The sequence below is a fragment of the Lissotriton vulgaris genome, chromosome 11 (assembly GCF_964263255.1).
Source record: "Lissotriton vulgaris chromosome 11, aLisVul1.2, whole genome shotgun sequence".
NCBI lineage: Eukaryota > Metazoa > Chordata > Amphibia > Caudata > Salamandridae > Lissotriton > Lissotriton vulgaris.
Genome location: NC_141699.1, coordinates 261,799,445 through 261,817,883, shown reverse-complemented (window position 1 = coordinate 261,817,883; position 18,439 = coordinate 261,799,445). Strand labels below are relative to the sequence as shown.

General features: G+C 46.4%; 1 protein-coding gene across 2 annotated transcripts in view; it reads right to left on the bottom strand.

The window, feature by feature from the left end:
• Window positions 1–18,439, bottom strand: part of RNF215 (ring finger protein 215) — a 145,357-nt gene that overhangs the window by 63,758 nt on the left and 63,160 nt on the right. For both annotated transcript variants that reach the window (XR_015300894.1, XM_086943205.1), the window contains exon 6: window positions 1,758–1,862. Coding sequence is in view for 1 of the 2 variants with exons in the window: in XM_086943205.1 (XP_086799331.1) it covers window positions 1,758–1,862 (105 nt within the window). In the remaining variant the exon portion in view is untranslated. The remainder of the gene's footprint in view (window positions 1–1,757; window positions 1,863–18,439) is intronic.

Here is an 18,439-nt window from a genome sequence, read left to right as displayed (position 1 = left end):
AAGTGACCAGCTCCAACAAATGACAGCATATTTTTTACAAGATGTTTACCAGTGTTGACTAATATATTTAAAACCCCTATTGACTTGGAGCTCAATCGTTCTTTAGTAATTTCTATCATATAGTGTTCCTTCATTTTAAATGATATGCTATTATCTGGTTTGGCTTTTCAAACAAGCACAATGCTTGCAACTAACAGGACACCCGACTGCCATCTACTCCCCAACATTACAAAATTCCATGGCAACAGCCACAAACCTATGTAGTCTGCATTACTTTTTAATGACACCCAGAGTGCGATCTAGTAACTGCTCCACGCATGGGGTAAATTAGTATTTTATTACATAATATGGTGTGTATGGCCGCCCACATCAGTTTCACTTGTTCTGTGTGATTTAAAGCCACATACATATGATTTCCGACTTTAAGTAGGGAAATATATTCTAGTCATGCAGTGAGACTAGCACCGACTCGTACAACTAGGAGCAGCTTTACAAAAAACGTATAAACACAATGTTTTTGTATTAGCTTACATGTTATGTCTTGGAGGTTCCTTCATCCTTAAAGGCTCTACCACAGGATAAAAATGCCTGAATTCGTGACTGTTTATGGAACAGTTTCGAGCAAGTCTGAAAGATTCTGATGGATGAAAGAGGGAAATTCTTAAGGAAATAAACTCAGATAAAACACAGAGAGTGGGGGCTTTTGACCAAATGGAGGGAGTAGCGACTAAATAGCCTTTAATGGGTGTGGTGCTACTGAGGAAGTGAGAAAGACAGAAGTATTTATATTTCTCTCATTAGAGGAGAGAGGATTGCAGGGGGAGAAACATACACAGATATAGGAGAGGAGAATGCTACAGAACCCAGGGAACGCCAGGAGTCAGGGTGAGAGAGATAAAATGTAACAGAGCAGTGGTATACAACATTAGCCCGCAATGACCAGAGACACTGTAGTTTTTCAGCTTCATAACAGGCTACATAAAGTATTCTGTTGTGTATTAATGACACATGTCATTAGGGTATAGGAATGAACCATGTGAATGGCTAAAGGGCCTGTCACTGAAAAAAAGAGTACCCCCAAAAAATATATTTGCTGGAAAGAAACCCCAGTATGAGGAGAGCAGCTAATGGAGATGAGAAAAAGAGATTTGCTGCCAACGGGCTTTAAGGGGAGAAGAAAGAGGAGAGACTCCCAAGGGCAGAGATACTGACTTTAAGGATAGAGAAATAACATCTTTTTTAAAAGAGGCAGTGACCTTAAGAGAAAATAATTTCGACTGCAAGGAAGAGAAGCATATTCTAACTGGTTATCCATATAAAAGCAAGAGAGGAACAAAGGCTGGAGGGACGTAAGTGGTCCTAAAACAGGAGGCTGGGAGGTGAAGCCAAAATATAGAATTTGTAGAGGAGGAAACCAACTATGAAGGAGCTGTGTATAATGGACCGGAGATAGAATCTCCTGGTTTAAGTTCCAATTCAGGGAGAAGATCCTCAGATCAAAAGACTGTGTGATGTTTTGAGTTCGGGGTTAGGGAAACAACTGAGGAGAATCAGATATTGAGGAAGCAGCAGAAAGGAAAATGGCTTCAAAGGGGGATAGAAAGACTCAAGAGAAGAGAGTAAGTCCATGGAGAGGAGTGAGGGATGTAATAAGAAGAGAACTCCCTGCAAACGCAAAAACTCAAAAAAGAAAACTATAGGGAATCCACACACCGTTGTGCATGGACATAATCTTGTATCTCTTGTAAAGTACACACCTGCACCTGTGAGCTGGTCTCTCCTGTGCATATCACCCCCTGCCATTCTCCGTACAGGCCGCCCCGGGAGCGCCCACATGTGGACCACAGAGTGAGTGTCAACCCCTGCAAGCACATTTCAAATGTCAATATCGATACAAGAAGGAAATACATCTTACATAGCATTACCGTGTTCTTGCAACACCACCCTTTTGTAAAGTGCCTTTGTAACACCAGGAAGTGATATTGTATGTGCAACTACAGCATCAGATAGTATCCAACCGAGCAACATCAGCTTTTCAGGTATTCACACAAAGCAGGCACACAAGGATATCTGTGCAACACCATCTCCTCATACTATCAATGCAACATAAGCACCTCAAAGTATCTGTGCAATAACATCTAAGAGAACCCTTGCAACACCAGAAGCATGCCTGCATGCACATATGCACAAACACCCCTACATTTTGTGGCTACTGAACACTGGTACATGGACACTCAGAATGCCAGTGCCCTTGCTGTTTAGGCCTCACCCATCCAACTCATGGAACACGGCCTGTGTGATAAGTGTGTCCTAGTAACACCAGTCACTCACATCAAGTGGTAATTTTACTGCTATAACAAATGGGGCATACAGAATTGCTATGTCCAATTGTCTTTTAGAATGCACTTATCTTATCTATTTGCTCTCAGCATATTAGTTTGAGACAACTTAGTGTGCAACTCTTCTTAGGCTCCAATTAGGAGGTGCTATTTATTGCACCTGGTAAATCACGATACCCTGGGGTTAGTTATTGGGTGCAATAAATAGCACGTATTAAGAGTTACTGTAATAACATGCGGATTGAGTTGTTAAACACACCAAAATCTGCATGGTATGCTAAATACCATACACATTTCCCCTGGTAAATTGCGGCAGACCTGACCTGTCCAAATTTCACGATTGTTGGGTTATTTAACGCATCCGATAATTATCAGGTATGTAAAATATAACAAAACTCATTATACCGCCCCATGCGTAAAGAGGTTTTCACAAGGGACGGAATTAACCACCCAACTTGTAATAGTGTCTAAGTGTCTGTAACAATTGTTGTTGTAATCACAATTTTCGAACCCTTATCTCCATACTTTTATGAACTCAAAGTTTTCCACATGTACTCTGAGAAAACATGGCGGTGGACCGAATGTGGGCCAGTTTCTCATACATCTACAACTTTAAAGCTCAAATCATGGTACTTTTAAAGTGGCAACTGACCCAACTCTCGAATGTGGCCAACCAAAATAGGCAATAAGCTGGTGCCCAACTGTCAGGTCATACACACATCATGTTCGTTGATAATTTGTCATTTCAGCACAATCTGTAAACTCAGGATAAGAGCAGGGTTTTTGTCTTATTATCAAGATCCTTCCACTACTTTAATCTCAACATCAGATTTATATATTTTGGATAGTCTCTTGACTGCACTACTACAATGCTCTTCTCCCAGAATGTTTTGTTCTGTCAATTTTTCTGTAGACAAACCCGTCATTGACCACTTTGAAAATCTCACAGTGCTTGTAAAGTAATTCAGATATTTATCCATTTTCCATTAAAAAGACATGGAAATATTACTGAAGTGGATATCCTGCATCCACATCGTATACCTTGTATCTTGTTTAATAGGACTACTTTTGGCCATTGTTCTCCAGCTTCAAACTTGCTACCTTTTGTAAGAGAAAAACCTTCAAGATATGATGAGCCATTCAATGAGCTTAATAAGTAAAGAGTAAATTGTACGTACAACACAGTTATCTGACAGAGACTTCTAGCCTCAGATTCCTTGCCTTAGAATATTCCACAGACCTCAGTCTGAGTCCGGAAAATCTTAAAAAGTACACATGGGTGCCAGTATGTGGCATCGAGCAGCTCCACATCATAATCATAGGAGTCATCCTCACCAGATGTGACGTGAACGGTACCTATATCAGGAACTGTCCTGACTGCTGCTCAATGAAATCCAAGAAATATGAAGCTTCTGACGGGCTGACATGGAAAGCCTTCGCATCGCTCCACCTCCCAGTCATGTGGAAGGTCCCGGGCCAGCTCTCCAAGTTGTTCCCATTAGACGTCGTTCGGCTTCAAACCGTATTGGGGTAAGTCCCACACACATAAGAAGTCAAAGAAGTTGAAGCACTCTTAGAGTTCAGTGTCATCAGAAGATGTGCAGGAACGATGCCACAAGTCAAGGCCCTGCTCCCACACTCCACCCACGGAGGCTGAGCCTGGGCCCGCTCTGTGTCTCCCTGAGTCAAAGCAGCCCCCGTCAAACTCAAAAGTTTTATGAAGCTATATACCTCTTTTTTGGGTCTGTGGACACCTCTGGAGTGCCTTTGCCCTGCAGGTTCGCTTTCAGTACCAGTCAGGCCTTCTGAATCTGACCACAACTGGTATGAGGAGCTGCAGGACGCAAGTGGTCAACTGGACAAATCGCCAGATACTGGCTTGGTCTTTCCTCCTAGTGTGGCTATGCAGTAATGGGCCTCTTTTGCTATGGTAGTAAGGAGGGCAGCTGAGGTCCTCTGCCTCCAGCTGCCCTCCAAGGAAGTCAGTCAATCAATCAATCATATCATTTGTAAAGCGCACTACTCACCCGTGAGGGTCTCAAGGCACTGGGGTGGGGAATGCTGCTACTGCTCGAAAAGCTAGGTCTTGAGGAGTTTTCTGAAGGTCAGCAGGTCTTTGGTCTGCTGTAGGTGGATGGGGAGGGTATTCCAGCTCTTGACGGCGAGGTGGGAGAACGATCTGCCGCGGGAGGTCGCTCTTCGGAAGCGGGGGGCTGTGGCGAGGGTGAGGTCTGCGGAGCGGAGCTTGCGGGTGGGGGTGTAGAATCTGAGTCGTCTGTTGAGGTACGTTGGTCAGGTGTTGTGGAGTGCCTTGTGGGTGAGGAGCTTGAAGGTTATCCTCTTGTTGACCGGGAGCCAGTGTGGGTCTCTCAGGTGGGGTGTGATGTGGCTGTGGCGAGGGATGTCAAGGATCAGGCGTGCAGAGGCGTTCTGGATGCGTTGGAGCCGTCTCAGGAGTTTGGCCAAGGCTCCTGCATAGAGGGCGTTACCGTATACCAACCTGCTGCTGACGAGGGCCTGGGTGACCGTTCATCTTGTTTCAGTGGGGATCCACTTGTAGATCCTGTGGAGAATGCGGAGGGTGTTGAAGCAGGAGGAGGAGACGGTGTTGACCTGTTTAGTCATGGAGAGGGTGGGGTCAAGGATGACCCCTAGGTTGCTTGTGTGGTCGGTGGGTGTTGGAGCGGTTCCCAGTGTGGTCGGCCACCAGGAGTCGTCCTAGGCCGAAGGGGTGGATCCGAGGAGGAGGCCCTCCGTCTTGTCTGAGTTCAGCTTCAGTCGGCTGTTCCTCATCCATTCAGCGACGGCCTTCATTCCTTCGTGAAGGTTGGTTTTGGTAGTCTGAGGTCCTTGGTGAGGGAGAGGATCAGCTGGGTGTCATCGGCTTAGGAGATGATGTTGAGGTCGTGCCGACAGGCGACGTGGGCGAGCGGTGCCATGTAGATGTTCAACAGAGTTGGGCTGAAGGATGAGCCCTGGGGTGCGCCGCAGATCTCGGTGGTTTCGGAGCGGAAGGGGGAAGGCAGACGCTCTGTGTTCTGCCGGAGAGGAAGGAGGTGGGCCTTCTCTTGGATCCCGGCGTTGTAGAGGCGTGTTCATACTGTGTGGGGGCAGACAGCGTCGAAGGCGGCTGACAGGTCCAGGAGGATGAGGGCTGCCGTTCCTCCGTTGTGCAGCAGGGACTTGATGTCATCAGTGGCGGCAATGACGGAAGTCTCGGTGCTGTGGTTGCTGCGGAACCCGGACTGGGAAGGGTCCAGGATGTTGTTCTCCTCGAGGTAGCGGGTCAGTTGTTAGTTGACGGGCTTCTCAATTACCTTTGCCGGGAACGGGAGCAGGGAGATGGGCCGGAAGTTCTTGAGGTCCTTGGGGTACGCCTTGGGTTTCTGGAGTAAGGCGTTGATCTCGGCGTGCTTCCATCTCTCCGGGAAGTCTTGAAGAAAAGGAGGCCCTTTTGGCGGATCTGATGAGGTGATGGTGTCTGCGGGTGGCGTTCTTGTAGGCTGCGTGGCTGTCCAGTGTTCGTTCACGGAGCCAGATCTTTTCCAGCTTTCAGCAGGTTTGCTTGGAGTCCCGGAGGTCTTCAGTGAACTAGCTGGCTTTCTTGTTGGTGTGACTGTTGGAGGGTTTCTTGATCAGGGTGAGGGTGTTGGCGCAGTCGTTGATCCACTGTCTGAAGTTGCGGGCGGCGGTGTCGGGGTCGGTGGGGTAGGTGGGTAGGCTCTGGGCGAGGGTGCTGGTTAGCTGGTCTTCGATGACTTTGCTCCAGCAGCGGGGAGGCATCTGTTGGGTGCGGTGGTGCGTGGTGGGTTTCTGGAAGGTGAAGTGGATGCAGCAATGGTCGGTCCCGTGGAGTTCGTTGGTGTGGTTGAAGGAGACGTGGGGGCTTGCGTAGAAGATGGGGTCAAGGGTGTGACCGGCAGAGTGGGTGGGTGTTGTGATGAGTTGTCTGAGTCTGAGGTTGGCTAGGTTGTCGATCAGGGTGGTGGAGTTGGTGTTGTTGTTGTTCTTGAGGTGGAAGTTCAGGTCCCCGAGGAGGATGTTGTCCGCGGAGGTGAGGACGTGTGTGCTGACGAAGTCGGCGATGGAGTCGCTTAACTGTGGTCGGAGTGTCTGTAGATGAGTGTTCCTCTGAGGGTGGTGTTGGGGTCGGTGTGGATCTAGAAGTGCAGGTGTTCGGCGGTGCGGAGGGTGTCGTCGGTGTTGGTCGAGACTCTAAGAGTGTTCCTGCGGACGATGGCAAATCCTCCTCCTGCTCCGTTGGTGCGGTCCCTGCGGGTGATCTTGTAGCCTTCCGGGATGGCTATGGCTACGTCGGGTGCCGAGATGGGGTCCAGCCAGGTCTCCGTCAGGAAGGCGACGTCTGGGGAGGTTGAGTTGAATAGGTCCCAGAATTCAACGGGGTATTAGCGGGTGGAGCGGGTGTTGAGAAGGATGCATTTGAGGTGGTTGGGTTCTTTCCTGGTCGGCAGCATGGTGAGGCGGATGCTTGTGAAGCTGCAGTTCTGGCAGGTGAAAGCTCCGTGGGCGCGCTTCGGGGTGGCCAGGAAGCAGGTGTGTGATCGTCCGGTGTTGAGTGCGTGGAGTGTTCTGGCATAGTAGCGGTGTCGGGCATCGTGGCATTCGCGGAGTCCAGGGGTCCTGGCGCTGGGCGCGGTCCAGGCGCGGACGGGTGCAGACGGGCTTGCATTAGGCACGCCAGCGGCACGCCCACTGCGCGAGTCTGCTGCGCAGCCTTCATATGAGGGTTTGTGAGAGGGAGGAGCAGCTGGGAGGCGGGAGCGGGCGGCGAATGGGATTGCAGGGAGGCGGGGAGATAGCGGCGGGAAAACAGGCAGGCGGCAGGAGAACTGGGCACAGGAAGGAAAAACAAGTTTAGGCAAGAAAACAAGTACAGGCACAAAGGAATAAAAACAAGTCTGGGCAAGAAAGCAAGTTAGGCACAGAGGAATAAAAACGAGTCTGGGCAAGAAAGCAAGTTAGGCACAGGGGAATAAAAATGAGTCTAGGCAAGAAAGCAAGTACAGGCACAGGGGAATAAACACAAGTCTGGGCAAAAAAGCAAGTACAGGCAAAGGGGAAAAAGACAAGTCTGGGCAAGAAAGTAAGTCAGGCACATGGGAAAAATACAAGATTAGGCAAAAACAATGCAGACAGAGCCGTGCAGCAGCATGGGGAGCAACCTGCCTGCGAGCAGGGTCAGAGGTCAAGACCAATGTCTTGTTGGAGGGGCTTCAGCCAGGGGTATCAAACACAGAACTCCTTTTAATGAAGCCCTCTCTGATGTCCTGCTTGAGCCTGGGCCAGGCCCTGCATGGGCATTCTCGAGCAAAAGATGATTGCTCGTTGCCACCGCCCCACTCCTAGGGACACGGCTTTCCCAATCCAGCCCTCCAACCCTGAGAACGTGATGGTGCAGGCCTCAATGTCCATAGTGAATCCTGGCACATTCCCTACCACTTCACCAGACATGGAATCCGGAAGAGGATTTTCTCTTCCACCAACCTTGCGCTGTGGTCTCTTGGACAGATATAGCCACACTGTGTGGGACTCGGTTGCGCAAGTACTGCCTCTGGTTTTGGAGGAGCCCCAATCCATACGGAACCAGGCTATTGCCGATGGCAGGGATGAAGTAAAATTCAACATCGGATTCAGCAGGACACAACAGACTCACTGTGCAAGGCCATTGCTTCATTGGTGGCACACTGATGCCACGCCTGGCTGCAGTCATCTGACTTTTCGGGGGTTATCCAGGCATCCCTTCTGGACATGCCCTTTGATGAAAGTCGCCTTTTGGTGACAAAGCCGACTCAACGCTTGAGCGCTTAATGGACAGTAGGGTCACTGCCCGATCACTGAAGCGTGCTATGGCCCATGCTAGCCTCAATTTTCTTTTTGTTCCAATAGTATATGCTACCAGTCACGTCCTTCCCAGCAGAGCCACCATGTCCAACAGGCTTTACCACCTTTTTGTGGCTACGGAAGCAGCTCCCACAAGTCCTGTGAGAACTAAGGTCAGAGATCCACCCAGTCTGCCAACCTCCCGGCAGCCTCCAAATTCCTCAAGTATGCCCTTGCAACATCACAGGCACTCTGTTGTAGGCAGGATCAGGTATTACTTTCCCCAATGGCAAGTCATAACTTTGTATAAGTGGCTGCTCCAAGCTGGCCGGTGGGATTATGTCCTGGAACCCCCTGCCCCACGCACAGTCCTTAGACCAGCTGATGGAGGATCAGATGACGGAGGATCACCTCTTCTTGTCGCAGCAGGAAGTGCAGGCTCTTTTGGCCAAAGAAGCCATTAAGAAGATGCCCATATCAAAAGTAGGTTGTGGTTGCCATTCTTGATACTTTCTGGTGCCAAAGAAAGACGGCGGCCTCTGGCCTATTATAGATTTGTGTCCTCTCAATGCCTTCCTGAGGAAGGTGAAATTCAAGATGCTAACACTTGCTCAGGTCCCGTCTGTGTTGGACCGCAGAGACTGGATGGTAGCGTTCGATCTTCAACACTGGGGCAGAGAAGATGCAGGGAGATGACTGCCAGTAAAAATAGCAAATGTTGTGGAAATAGTAATGTAAAAAATAACAAAAGGAAAGGATGGTACACTACGGTCATTATTGAGGTTTACAGGATCCACGAATATAACGTTTTAACAGTGGGAGGCCTTTAGAATAAATCAGACTGTTTTTTGGGATTGAGTGATCTTGAAAATGGATCAGTGCAGAGCAATGGATGAGGTATATCTACATTTCTTCAGAATAACACAGAAACATCCAGTGATTATTAGGTAGAGGGGCTCAAAGTTTTTTAAGGAGCCCACTGTATGTATTGCTGAATGCCAGGCTTGCTGAATCATAAGCCTGGCTTGTCATGATTCTACTCTATGCTTCTTTTTTCCTACCACCATACACTTCATGCCTCTGTACCTCACTTTTGCTGGCTCTTTTTTCAATCTCTGTATTCTACCTTGGGCATGGTTTTCCTTCCCTTTCTCTTGCTTGTAATGGGCCAAACTGGATGATGAAAAATAAGTACTGGACCCCCAACAATGAGTGCTGGTGCCCATCACCAGCAACCATGTGCACAGAAATACTGTTGTTATACTGGATATACACAGGTACACTGTACACTGCAAATCTGCAAGTGAGCCAAGGAGTTTCAATCTGAGATGTAAAGCAATCAACTTGGTTATTAACTATAAATCACTGAATATAAAAACACCACAGAATACAATGTCCAAACTGACAAAAACTGCCATGTTAGCCTATTTTATGGTTTACATTTGTTTTATTTTTCAGAACGAAGAAAATACACATATACTTGCCTACAACCTCTGGTCAGCATGGATTAATTGGTCATTTCCCCATATCTACATCCTAATATTTAATCTTCTCCCAAAGGTCTCTAATCACTTGTTTCACTGCCCTATGCGCAAGAAACCACATTTGTCCCCTTTGAGAATGTAGTGAAAATATTTTTTTATTAACTTGGTCATGGATAATAAAATGGGAATCTAGGGATAGTGAGTTATGTACATTTTGCCTACAACTTTAAGCACAGCGGTGCTGTAAGTCTGCATCTTGATGCCGAGCCTCAAGAGGTATATTGGAATGCCCTCACTGTGACATGCCTACCAGCATTTACTTAGCTGCATTTATCCTATTCCCATAATTCCTCCAGAGTGTGGTACCAATATGTGGCTATTTTAACTAGGGTCTCCTTTGCCGCAATAGCTCTTGTTGAATTATATACAGGGCCACCGGAATTATGCAGCAAGGGAGGATCAAGTTATGCACTGGAGTATACTAAATTAGGCAGCAAGAAAAAGCAAATTGTGTAGCAAAATACAGCACATTTTGTGACAGTCTCAGTACATTATTTTGTTGATTTTATCAATCTTACTTCACCTCATTATTACTAGTCTATATGCAATTGAAAAGTGATAAGTCAACCTTCTGCTGCGCCACAAGTGTCGCATTTTTTGTACCTTTTGAGCTAGAAACTAGCATTTTTGGGGTAAAATCTGCCAATTATGCAGTAGATGATGGGGGGTTATGAGGCTCATGCGGCATTTCCAAATTAATGCAAAAAATGCAGCAACTGCAGGATCATATAATTCCAGTGACCATGATGATATGTCCTTGCAAACCCCCCTCCATCTTGAGTTGGATAATGTTCTCCCCAATTTCTCTTCCCATCTTTTCTGGCCTAGACAGGCCTAGAGAGTTTGGCACCTTTGCTTAGTTTAACAGGACTTTGTCAGTCTCAGAGATTAAGTTCTTGTCATTCTCTTTACAAGTAAGCCCTTTTTTCAATGCTAACCTTTCCCAAACTCACAATGTGGCCCTTGTGACTGGGAAGAAGTACAGTCCCCACACCCTACGCTTTTTCGGAAGCCAAAAACCTATCTGATCTGTGTATTTGCTCTTAGGTTGTCCACAAAGAACAAATGTTTCTCTGTTTCTAGGCGTCCCCACTCTAAATGTATCTGTGTGCTTTGATCATCACTGGTAGCTTTTTTCATCATGTTCTAATCTGTGCATTATCCCTGCCAAAGCAAAGTTATCTGTTTGCCTCTGCAGTATGTGTATTCTTGTAGGGGATACTGGGAGTGGAAGTTTCTCAAACATGTGGTGAATCTTAGGTGTGTTCATTTTTATAGCTGCAGTTCTTCCACGCCAGGTGCCAGGAATTTAAATCTATTAGGGCGGATTGCAGCCTGGAGTTATAAATGACTTGACAAGTTCATTGTAGGGTGGGACCTAACAGGATGCCAAGGTAAATAATCACAAAGGTAGTCCATTGAAAGGCAGTGATGGGCATTGAACTGTTTGTCATTGTCATCATAATATCATGAACATACATTATAATATCATGAACATACATTACCAATTTATGTGACACCCAGCCCATTTAAAAAGAAGTGCCAAAGCTGAAAGTCACCATAGTTCGGACTAAGAAAGGTCAGAGCACATAATTTAGCCCCTTCTTAGCATGCACTGAGACTAGCAGTGTCTCTTTTTTAGTCCTATTGATGTTTCTGATCTGGTGCACATGGTTTTTAGGTCTCGCATAGACAGCGCATGCGCTGCCTCTATGAGGCATCAAGTAATCTGTATGTGTTGGCCAGCGGCCTGTAGTTTCCCTTACCGCTTGCCATTTGGTGAATGTTGGCACAGCTCCTGTTAGCTGGCTTTTTACTGGCTATTGATGGCAAATGGACTTCTGTGTAGTCTGGAAGCAGCGGTCACTAACTACAGTTTGCGTCCGCCAGATCGCACTTTTTTTTTGCTGCGCATCTCGGCCTGATGTAAACATATCAGCGGCGCATGCGCAAGGCTGCAGCAGGAGCCGGCGTGCGCGAGGGACGGGAAGCGCATGCTGCTTGTTTAGGACTTGTGCCCTGTGTGCATACAACTACCACCCCTCCTTGCATGCCTCCCGCTGTCCCTCCTTCCACCCTCCCTCCCTCCACCCTTGAATTGCAAGCCTCATCCTTGCGATGCAGCGATTGCATTTAAAATGCTTGTTTATTACTATGCAGCTTCAGCTTTACTATGCTTCACAAGCTGTCAGGCACATACATTTTAGGTAAAAAGGCGCCGTGCTTTGTTTCACAAGAGCACCTGTTTTCATGTTTATGGGCTTCAATGTCTTTTTTCTCTGGCTGCAGCCTCCAGTCCTTGCACTCTCAGCACCCACGCTGTTGCGCGTTATGCATGGGCACTGCGTTACTTGTTTTTGCACGGCGCTCTCTTTTATGGCTCAATCCTGCTCTCCCTTGGCTGCTTCCAGCAGCAACAACGGCAATGGAGTCTCGGTGTCTGGCTTTTCCAGTGACGCCTTTCAAGGAGCAAACTTGGATTCTGAAGTGCCAATTTGGGGGTTTCAGAACTCCTTTAGGGCATATAACTTTTACTATGCACGGGCGCCACGCTCCATGTTTTAACATGGCGCCCTCTTTTGTGCTTAATTTCTTTTATTAACATGGCTCCATCCTTGTTTCGGCCTGCCGCTGCTCTCCCTTGGCCGCCTCCAGCCCTGCCTGCCTGTCATCCAGGAACACAAGCAGGGACAGCTCCACATACGATGGTTCTGCCCACGGCACTCCAGCCTCCATCTCCTGATCCTCCGGTAACGCCTTTGATGGTGCAAGCTTGGATTCTGCATTGCCAAATTAAGGGACAGCTAGTAGCATTCACAGCGTGCTTTATCCCCACGGCACAACACATCGATTTGCTTGTAAGTACCTTTATTTGTTGTTATTTTTATAAGAATGTGTTGGCATAACGTACACCTCCAAATGGTATGTGGTCCAACACAGTATATGATTTTCTTCGGGCAGTACAGAAAGTTCTCCCCGTCCTGCCTTTTCAGTCCAGGAAGCAATTAATCCAGGGTCTAATTCTATCCAGACTGGATTATAGCAATGCTCTTTTCCTGGCAGCACCAAAAGCCACGATTAATATCCTGCAGCGGGTGCAGAACGCAGCAGCCAAGTTGTTTATGGGGGCGCCAAGAAGAGCCTCGGCCAAACCATTGCTGAGAGCCCTCCACTGGCTTCTAGTCCATGAACGAATCGCTTTCAAATCATCTTGTATCGCTCATAAGACACTGCAAGGCAAAGGCCCTCCAGCCAGGAGAAACCTGATTCGTCCCTATAGACCGGCTCGGGCCCTCCGATCGGATGGGGACAATCTTGCTATTGTCTTGAGAGTAAGGAAGGCCCGTACTGGAGGCCGCCGCTTTTCTATAAATGCGGCAAAAAACTGGAATGCTCTCCCCAGGGATATCCGGAATGAATTTTCTTATCTTAAATTCAGAAAATCACATAAAACTTTTCTTTTTCCTAAAACCTCATAAAAATTCCAGATACTCAGAGTTTTTTGTTATTAGTTAGGTAGCGCTGGGACGCTCTAGGGCAGCCATGCGCTTTACAAATCAAATTTCATTTAATTTCATTTCATTTCTTAAACATCAATCTGAAACGAGTCCTACCTTCTTGGTACGGCTGTATGCAGGGCATACTGTTTGTTAACACTTATTGAAAACACACGTGGATTGGGCTTTTGTCTCGCCATGACATGCATTGTATGCAGAAAGCAATCCCTTTTCTGTTTTTTTCCTAGGGCAGCAGACTTTTAAATGTCTGGAATTTAGTGATTATTACAAATGCACATACAGGTTGCCACAGGCATGCATGCATGTCTAAACCGGCAACGTAAAAAACAAAAAAAACAACATTGGTAATTAGTCTAAGGCCTCTTTGTGAAGAGGGATGGTTGCATGTAGATAACATAGCCAATTAGTTAGACAAACAGGCCTTTACAGTCGAGCCATGCAACTGTCTTGGGAAAAAAGCTAGTCTAATATTTTACCATCACCAGTTTGCAGTGCTAGTTAGAGAGATGTGCTTAAAATTATCCTACCCGGGTAACCAGTTCTACTCTGGGTATAACAGCAGGTTTTATCCTGGTTGTGTCCGAATTATTTTCAGGACACCAAACCAAGGCTTGAGTTTAATTTTACAGGAAATTAACATATCTTCATTAGCACACTGTGATCTTGGACGACTTCATCAGTATCCCTTATGGGGGAGCGATAAGTTATGGAGTGTGTCTAGACTTAAAATCTAGCTGTGTGGTTGACTATGCAACAGACATAGCTATTTCTGATCCTCCATGGCACAAATACATTTGTTTATTTATGTTTGTCAAATTATAGTAACCAATTTGTTTTCTCACAATTATAGTTGAATTATGGCACAGGCGTAACTATTCGACAAAAGCTATATGATGATTAAATAGCACAAACCATCCTACCGTTAGCCAGGATGATGCTTCAAAAATTAGGTTAAGATATGGTTTGAACTAATGCTATGTTTAAGTGAAAAGTTAACTGGAATAAAACCACATTTATCAGAAAATAATATGTCAAGCAATTTGTGATAAAGTCTGCATTAGAACATTAATTCCATATATAATTGGGTTGCTGTAAGCCTTTAGTTTTGTTTACTCCTTGAAAGCTGTTCCCTTCGTATGGGGAATCTGTGCTCTCCTCCAGTAAAAAAGAACGCACATTGTAATGAAGTTATCTTTTGGCTCACTCCGTAAGTACTGCTAATTGGTTTGTGTTCATCATAAAGCAATAGAGGTATATCATGCTGAAGAAGATTCCGGTTAGATTTCTGTGGTGCTCTTCTTACCCGCCCTACAGTATGTGTATGACGCAGTCCCCAGTCAAACGCCATGAGGCCGTTTTTGGCTAACTTATGTGCATATCCCAAACCATACTTTCTGTGTAAAGTACTTGCTGTAGAAACCCAGGTTCTGAGTGGTTGCTCAAATTGCAAAAAATTGGTTCATCTGTTTTACGTAGATATTCATAGTGATGGTAGACCTGCGGATAGTAGTGTGAAAAATAGACAGTCTGCAGGCAGATGTGAACATTGTGTGTTGACAAGGAAGCCCCTATGAGGATTTCTGGTAGAGGAGAAAAGTTGCTAGCTCTAGAGTTACTGAGACAAGTGCTCAACATATTCAGTACAGCTCTCAGTACTATCTAATCTGTATACCACATAATTCCAAAACAAATACCTTCAGCACTGCAAAATTCAACCACACAACTAGCAAGTTCAATAAAAACAAAATAATACATTTATCAACTATACATCTCATGCCCACTACCCCCTAACATCTCTCAATTTCACTACCCCCTCACATCATGAGGGGGTAGTAAATAGTTAAACAAAGTTAAACTCCATTTCTCACCTCCACCACCCTCTAGTTAACACTTACACTACTCCTTCTCTCTCTCACAACACTATCTAGCTCTCTCACACACTAATACATAATTTCTCATATTTCTTCAATTCATGTAATTCAGCACAGTCTCATAACCACTCATTTTATACAAATTAGCACCTCTAACACACATAACCACGCCCTGCTTTTTCTGTCTTTTACCTACACATACATGGCCTCTTTATAAGTCTTCAACATTCTCTACCCTCCTTTCATTCTTTCACATACAGTTCTTCTACTACTCTCTCCAGTGTTCACTCACCACTTCTAACACACACTATCCATATTACTTTCAATATATTCTATACAACGCTCACCAATATATATTCACCATACCACATAATTACAAAACATAAATACACTAAACACCACACAATTCCACCTCACACAATTTAACAACTAACAATTCCAATACAAACAACATATTACCACTACAAACAACATACATCCACTCCACTACAAACAAAAAACACATATGCAAAAAACATTATCGTTTGAAATACTAATAGCTTTAACTTTCATAAATGCAAGACCTACTGCATTGCAAATGCTTGTTGATAATGTAACTGCAATTTCAGCTTGATACAAAGCTGACTGATCTGGGTCTACTAGTCCTGGCAAGGTCCTTTCAAGAAGACCCACAAGAACACCTGGAAACAGTTTAGTGTCAGTATTTACAAGGCTCTGTAAAAAAACTTCATAGCCGTTTGTCTTTACCAAGTTTGGGGATGATCAAAATTATCGACTGGAAAATTGATTTCATAGTCACCATCTACTCTGTAAAAATGTTGAATAAACCGATAAGTAAGGGACCAGGTTGTGATCGAATGATTTTGCAAAAAAAAGGGGAGTGAACTCGTTGGGGTCCAGCAATTTGTTTATTTTTAACCTACTTATGGTTCTGATGATTTTGTCAATCAGTATGGACTTTTCCACCTGCTCGGTCATACGTTTTTGTACATGTGCATTTGAGGAGTAATTGTCCCATCAGTAGGCACAATCTCTGGCCAATCAGTTTTTCATAGTACTTCCGTAAGTCATCAGTTATGTGTAGGTCTCCAGAAAGTAATTAACCCTCCCCGTTCTTAATGGAAGATATCCATATTCATTCTATTTATGCTCTGTTTGTAGGCCGATAATTTACCAGCTTCACAGCCTCCATTATAATATCCTTGCCTAACTCGCAACAGCGCATATTCAGCTTTGTTTGTGTCAAGAACTTTAACTTGAGCTCTGGCCGCAGAAAACTTCTGCCATATTTTTAGGGAGCTAGTGCATTTGTGAATTTCTTCCATCTGTAAGTCCGGTTTCTACGTGTTCTCATTTCTCTCGCCTTTCTTTATTGAGCCTCACTGAGGCAGAGAAAAATTTCTGTTACTACTTTTTACAATGCACTCTAGAGGAAATCGGATTTCACCTCCCCATTATCATTATTTTCCAAATAGTTGTAAATGCATTTCAGTGCCCTGCCCAGCTACTTCTTTTTTACGAAATAGGGAGTCTTTTAGTTCTTAGAATTTCCTACCCGTATGCTTCCCACATTGTATCAGTAAGGTTGATTGATTATCTTTAAGTATGGGCGAAATTTGCGAATTCGCGGTCCTCGAATTCCTGCGAAATGGCAAAAAAAATCTGCGAGTTCTGATTTTTGTGCCATTTGCACAAATATGTGAAACTGTGTGCCGGTAACTTTGCCAGCACGCCAAAAGGCGCCGAGGTCCCTTGAGTGAGCTGGCCATTATAGTGGGGACGGGCGGGAAGACGTTTCATACCGCTAGTGTGTGGTGGACGGGGCCAACGGGCAGGGCTTCTATGCGAGTTCACATGTATCTTGTTTATAAAAGGTCGGAGACCGAGCAGAGCTGCAGATGAGGAGAAAGCAGCCTCCTGGTCATAGGAGCTACACGGGGATGGTGCTCTGGGAAACTCATGAATGCAAAAATAAGTTTGGCACAGGACCCCAGAATCCTTCAGATGTCCAAGATAGCTCTGCTACGCGTGTTGGTACAAAGCCATTCTGATCCTGCTTAGTGGGTTCAGGCGCATGCAGCTGCTGCTGCTGGACAATGTCCCATCTCATACTAAACTGCCCCCTACAGGCATATGCTGGCGCTGGGCAGTAGGGTGCAGTGGCATGCGGGTGCTCCACGCCTGGTACATGCGCATACCGGTGCCAGGGGGAAACGTGTTTATTGGTGCTGTGTAGCAAGTTATGACTTTACATTTTGACTGCACCAGACGGTGGTACCACCTACACAGATCAGGAGCATCCAGGCACCAGGCTCATGGTGCAAGAGCATAATGGTGCTGTGAAGTACAGGTATATATGTACTGGGGGCAGGGGGGCACTTAGCACAATGTGGGCTCACACCCAGAGGGCTCCCAGGCAATCGAGCACGAATGATTTTTACACTGAGAGGGCTCTGGGGCAGTTCAGCAGCACGGGGGCTCACACCCACTGGGCCCCAGGGCAGTTCAGTAGCGCATGGGCTCACAACCCCTGGGCAGCTCAGCAGCGTGGGGTTCACACCCACAGGGCTCCCGGGCAGTTTAGCAGCGCCACCCTCTGGTTCATCACTGCCACCCTCTGGTTCATCGCTGCCACCCTCTGGTTCACCGCTGTCACCCTCTGGTTCATCACTGCCACCTTCTGGTTCATCACTGCCACCCTCTGGTTCATCACTGCCACCCTCTGGTTCATCACTGCCACCCTCTGGTTCACCACTGCCACCCTCTGGTTCACCACTGTCACCCTATGGTTCATCGCTGCCACCCTCTGGTTCATCGCTGCCACCCTCTGGTTCATCGCTGCCACCCTCTGGTTCATCGCTATCAACCTCTGGTTGATCACTGCCATCCACTGGTTCATCACAGCACCCTCTGGTTCACCACTGCCACCCTCTGGTTCATCACTGCCACCCTCTGGTTCATCACTGCCACCCTCTGGTTCATCACAGCTCCCTCTGGTTCACCACTGCCACCCTCTGGTTCATAACTGCCACCCTCTGGTTCATCACAACACCCTCTGGTTCACCACTGCCACCCTCTGGTTCATCACTGCCACCCTCTGGTTCATCACTGCCACCCTCTGGTTCATAACTGCCACCCTCTGGTTCATCACAGCACCCTCTGGTTCACCACTGCCACCCTCCCCTCTGGTTCATCACTGCCACCCTCTGGTTCATCACTGCCACCCTCTGGTTCACCACTGCCACCCTCTGGTTCACCACTGCCACCCTCTGGTTCACCACTGCCACCCTCTGGTTAATCACTGCCACCCTCTGGTTAATCACTGC